General features: G+C 52.9%; 1 protein-coding gene across 1 annotated transcript; it reads right to left on the reverse strand.

Moving 5' to 3' along the window:
- Positions 1-2130: 2130 nt before the first annotated feature.
- FOXL3 (forkhead box L3) lies at positions 2131-3728 on the reverse strand. The gene is made up of 3 exons (XM_037504494.2): positions 3622-3728; positions 3039-3207; positions 2131-2793 (listed from the first exon to the last, which is right to left on the reverse strand). Exons 1-3 carry the CDS (start codon positions 3726-3728, stop codon positions 2383-2385), a joined length of 687 nt encoding a protein of 228 aa, XP_037360391.1. The 3' UTR covers positions 2131-2382.
- Between the last annotated feature and the right edge of the window lie 1649 nt (positions 3729-5377).

Consider the following 5377-nt stretch of genomic DNA (forward strand, 5'->3'; position numbering starts at 1 on the left):
GCCAGCCCTCACCCTGCTGTGTACTTGGTATTAAATGCCACTCACTCGAAGGGCTGGGAGCCCTTCTGAAGTCGCAGGATATCACATGCTGGCAAATTGAAAATGTCCCTTTGCTTTTAAAAACATGATTGATATCCTTTGCAAAACAAATGTTACACCTCATAGTACACGGCTCTCACCCGCCCAGTGCCACCCGTGCTCTCCAGCAGCCGTGGGCGTTTGCCCAGGAATGCATGCACAGGGAGGACATGCCAACCAAAACTCATCTCCTTCCAAGGCCTCATCTCCCTCTCCAAGGCCAGGGCCTCCAAAGAATGACCCATTTAGGGCAAAGGGACTTTTTCTTCTCTACCAGGCTTGGCTCAACGGAACGAAACAGAGGTATAGAGCAGGAACCAAAAAGTAAAATGCAAATTTTATTTGCTCAGGTGGCAGCAGAAAATATATATTTTCAGATATTCTATATGCCATACTCATGTAGAGTACACCTGCATCATATCACCACCTAAATTATTTCTAGTATAATTTAAAACAATACCAACAAAGGAATATAAATAATAGGAGGGCAGATAACAACACATACCTACAACACACACATGCACACACCATTCTGATCCTGGACAAGCCACAGCACAGGGAGGTTTAGAAGCTGCCTCCAGAGTCACATCCCTGCATTCTTGGTCCCATCTGTAAACTAAGGGCAAACAACAGCACCCACTGCCCAAGGCTGGCATACCTGCCAAGGAGATAGCAGTTATTGGGGTCTTAGCAGCATACCCCATAGACAGTGAGCACCCTCACCTGTGGCTGCTTTCCCAGGGGTGAACTCTGACAGCTGTATTTGCCAGAAAGAGGTGTCCTCCCTGTTCCTGGCCTCAGACCTGTTTCACAAGGGGTTTTGGGGCTCCTCTACTCCTGTGAGGTCAGGGCCAGGCCAGGAGGGAGTGGGCACATCACCACCTGTGCTTGTTCCCAGAGTCTGGGAACAGGCATTTTAACATTTGTAAGGAACAGTCTTCTCTCCTCTCAAACCAATTAACGGAACACACAGGATTTCTATTTAGGGGGCAGGTGAAGGAAGGAATACTGCAACTGAAGGATCTGTTAAGCTTTCTGGTCAGAAGTGAAACCAGGTCCAAGGGAGTCTTCCGCATGGTCAGTCTGTCCCTGCTGCCCACTGCTTTATTAATTTTATCCCTGCTTCTAAGCGAGCCCATTAAAGCAAGTCTATGTAATTCCCAGGCAAGACAGCCAGCCTGGTTGGGTGTGTTTTTGCTGTTTACAAAATTAGCAAATCATTGTCACCTAGCAAATCCGATTAGGTGTAATCCATACTAATGTTCAAATTAAGTCATGGAAAGCAATTAACTCTGCAAAAATGGGCTGGTGAAAAATGATAAGGTTGGTCAAATAGTTTCACTGTGCATAATTGTGTTTTTTAAAACGCCTGTCTCTACACAGTAATTAAATCATTTACATTTCAAATGGAGTGTACCCACCTCCAATGCTTGTAATTTTGTGCTTCCTAACTGTACACCTTCCAGGCTGCAGGGATTGATCAGCCGTTCACAAGCGCTCTCTGCTTTCTTGGAAAACCAGCTGAGTAGGACACAGCGCAAGGGGCTGTGTCTTCTTCTGCTCAGAAGAACCGGGAACCACTTTTGGGGCAAAACCACTTTGCCCCAAATTTGGACCCCTCCCTCCTGCACCTTTCTTTCCTCTATTAAAAAAGTGCATGGAATTTCTTAAACCATTATAAAATATTCTGCCCACAACAGAATTGTCACTTTCAATCACATCATCCATAACAGGAAAATAGTCAAAAATCTTGGGGTTTTTCATCCCAACAGTCATGGGATTGATTACTATCTGGCTTCAGCACCTGCACTTTTTAGCTATAGGGAAGAGACCACCAACCTCACCACTATCTCTGAGTGTGCTGGTGGCTTCTGGGCGTGTAGCTAGCTATCTACGAAGCAAATTTCCAGAGACTAAGGAGTGGAATGTTACCTTGTCTGTGAGTGAAAGTGACCCCGAGACCCCTGTTCTTATTCCTCAGAGCAGGATTACTAGGTGAATCTACCACAGACCCTTAAGTAAAACAGGAGCCTCTGGATTTTCCTGCTTAGGGAACTTTTTTATGAAAAGATAAAACCACAATTCTACAATGAGTACCTGTCACAAGATCGAATGAATTCTCCTTTCCCTCCAACCCAGGAGGAGTTCAGCACAGTGTGGGTCTGTGGAAGACATTTGCATGGTGTGGCAAAGCCTTGCTTCTTGGCTGAATCCAGAGGGGGCTGAAATTACTGGAAGACCCTAGGTTGGCAGCATGGCGGCCCATCCCCCAGCATGGGGTGGGGAACAGCCTCAGCTCCCTCCTCACAAAGTCCAAAAGTGGAGGTTCATGTGCTGGGCCTCCAGCTGGGGATATGAGCCCCCCTGAGTGCCGTGGGGCCCCTTGAGGCCAGGAAAAGGGTCAGGGGCAGAGAGGATGTAGTCAATGCTGAACTTGATGTCCTTGTGCTCCTCCTTTGCGGGGTCAGCGGGTCTCGTGGAGGTCGGGGGCTCGCGGGCAGCAGGGGAGTCCCGCGAGCTGACGGGCTCGGGAGGACCCGGGGGCCCTTCGGCGGCTCCTACCGATGCGCGCGGTGGCCCCTCGCGCTTGGGACCGCGGCGTCGCCGCCGCCGGCGGTAGTTGCCATTTTCGAAAAGGTCCAACAGCGACTCGCAGCCGCCGGCGAACGTCCAATAGTTGCCTTTGCCCTTCTCCTGGCCCTCCGTGCGCGGCACCTGCGCCGCGACAGGGTGTCAGTGAAGGGGTCCCAGCTGCGCCCCTCGCGGCATCGGGGCACACTTGGGGCCCGTCCCTTGGGGCTCGCCCTTCTTTGGGACAGTGCTGCTGACTGAGCGGGCGGATGCCGCCCGCAGTGCCCAGGACTTTCCAGCAGCTACGAACTCCAAATCCCACCACCACCCGTCAGGGAGACTTGGCCCAGAATCTGCAAGCCATCCCGGGGCATGGCAGGGGGGCTCACCTTGATGAAGCAACTGTTGAGGGATAGGTTGTGACGGATGGAGTTCTGCCAGGCGCGCTGGTTGGCACGGTAATAGGGGAATTTGCGCATGATGAACTCGTAGATGCCCGACAGGGTTACCCTGCCCGCTGGGCTCTGCTGGATGGCCATGGCGATCAGGGCGATATAGCTGCAAGTCAGGCCAGCCCTTGTGGAGGAGGGGCCCGCGGGGCTTCTGGAGTAGTAGCCCTACCCCACGCCGGAAGCAAACCTCGACAGTCCTTCCCCGCAGGAGGTCTTGGGTGATGGAGGTGGGGAGCAGCAGGGCAGCTCTCTGCACCCCTCACCCCCCCAAATCCCCCCATCGCACCCCCCCATTCTCCTCAGACCTCAAAACTCTCCCTGGAATTTGGAGGTCCAGAAGAGAGCTTGGGAGAAGCTTCTCCAACTGCCCTGAAACATGTGTAACAACCCATGTCTTCTCTGAACCCTGCCTGAAAGAAGGTCCCTTCCCCACCCGCCTCCCCAGGCACATCCAGCTCTTTGAGACCCAGCGGAGGAAGTCTCTGCTCCAGCCCCAGCCCCCTGCCCACCTCCTGCTCACCTGTATGCGGGTCTTGTGAGCCTCTTCTCTTCGTCTGAGCTGCCTGCAGGGTAGTCGTCTGCATCATAATTGAAGCAATTATAGGGATACTGCGAGCTGTCAAACATCCTTGCCTGCCAAGCGCCTGCCTGCGGGTGCTCAACTCCGCAGCTACCTCCTCCACGCTGCCCACCGGCCCGCCAGGACTGTGCGAAGGTCCTTCTGGCACAAGCCAGCAGCTTCTGCACTGAACACTGCTCTCCACCAGAGCTGGGAACCTGGGTTTCTGGGGTCCCCCGGCCCGCCCCCACCCCGTTCCTGGCATCCAATCCGGACGCGGGGGAGGCCCCAGTCATGGGTAAAGCCACTGCTGAGGAGAGTGAAGGGAGTGGAGCAGGCTCTCAGTGACCCACTTGACCGACTAGGGGAGGGAGAAGGAGTCGAGTTCTGGGTGGTAATTAGGGCTGGCACTACCCTTGTCCTGGTGTACTCTGCCTGTGCACCTGGCCACACTTCCTGCTGTGGAGCGGGAGTTCAGGGCAGAGCCATTCAGGCCCAGATCTGGGGGCTCCTAACTCCCCGTACTGGAGGACATTGCTCAGAGCTTCTGGACCTAAGGGCCTAGAGATGGTAGGTTCTTCCCAGGCACGGAATCTGAGCCCATGGACACTGGGCTGTCAGAAGGGACAGAGCAGGGATCCTGCTGGGCATAAAGCTCTGGACTGTAACTCTGTCCAGGTCTGCAGCCAGGCTCAGCCCACCTACCCTCCCCCCCCACCCCATATTGGTGAGGCCCTGAAGAGGTGTTTCTGCCTGGGGCACTGGGTCAGAGCCCTCTGAGAGGCACAGGTTCCAACATTTTCTCCAGAACCAGCTTCCAAACACCTTCACAGCCCATATGTGCTCCTCCTCCAGGGGCCCTGGCATTGACTCCAGTCCAGGGGGCCAGACCTGCTGTATAGCAGGGCCCCTGAGAGCTCTGGGCCAAAGGCTGGCATTCCTGGGAGGGCACTTCTCATAGCTAATTCACTGCTTTACTGGTCCTGTATTTCCAAAGCTTCGGTGCCATGTATGGGTAGGTGCATGCAGAAGAGAAGACAGGGTAGGGAATTTTAGGAAAAGAAAGTGAAGGGCCCTTTGTTTTACAGCAGCTTGTCACCGAAAGGCCTTTCCTTGAATAATCTGAAGAATTCTGCCCATGAGCCATGTTTGTAAGTAACCTGGATAGTCTTCTTCCAAAACATTTTCCCTTCAAAGCAATACGTTTAGCTCTGAAATGACTCAGGGGACTTCAGGCTGCCCACTGCCCTTGGATAAGAAGTGGGGCAGGCCTGTCTTGGTGGAGCCAGGCAAGTCCCAGAGCCAGCAGGGGTAGTATGTAGTCGCCTCATCTCCCTGGGATTGGGGCTGTCTGGCTTCTGGTAGCATCTGAAGCACCCTCACTCTCAGACACATTCAGTGGGTCTGTGTGTCCTCTGGGTCACGGGTCAAAATATAAAATGTGGAAAAATAAATTGATACGACCCTCTTGAAAACATGCTGGCAGTTTCTTAGAAAACACAATAGACAATCCAGTATGACCTAGGATTACACTCTGGGCCATTTATCCCAGAGATATAGAAACAAGTTCACCCAAACCTGTATATACATGCTCATAGCAGCTTTATTCGTCATCTCCCCAAACTGGAATCAATCCAGATGTTCTTCAGCAGGGCAGTGGTGGAACACTTGCGGTCTATCCAAATGCTGGACACTACTTAGCAATAAAAAACAGCCA

This window comes from Talpa occidentalis, unplaced genomic scaffold (genome assembly GCF_014898055.3).
Source record: "Talpa occidentalis isolate TD23 unplaced genomic scaffold, MPIMG_talOcc4v2.1 talOcc4.12, whole genome shotgun sequence".
In the NCBI taxonomy this organism is placed as follows: Eukaryota; Metazoa; Chordata; class Mammalia; order Eulipotyphla; family Talpidae; genus Talpa; species Talpa occidentalis.

Excerpts from the sequence above, each read along its gene's own strand:
- FOXL3 (XM_037504494.2), bottom strand. The coding sequence starts at position 3,728 with ATGTTTGACAGCTCGCAGTATCCCTATAATTGCTTCAATTATGATGCA. Across the intron at positions 3,208-3,621 it reads CTCACAAGACCCGCATACAG|CTATATCGCCCTGATCGCCA; the intron begins GTGAGCAGGAGG and ends CCTGACTTGCAG. Across the intron at positions 2,794-3,038 it reads TCAACAGTTGCTTCATCAAG|GTGCCGCGCACGGAGGGCCA; the intron begins GTGAGCCCCCCT and ends GTCGCGGCGCAG.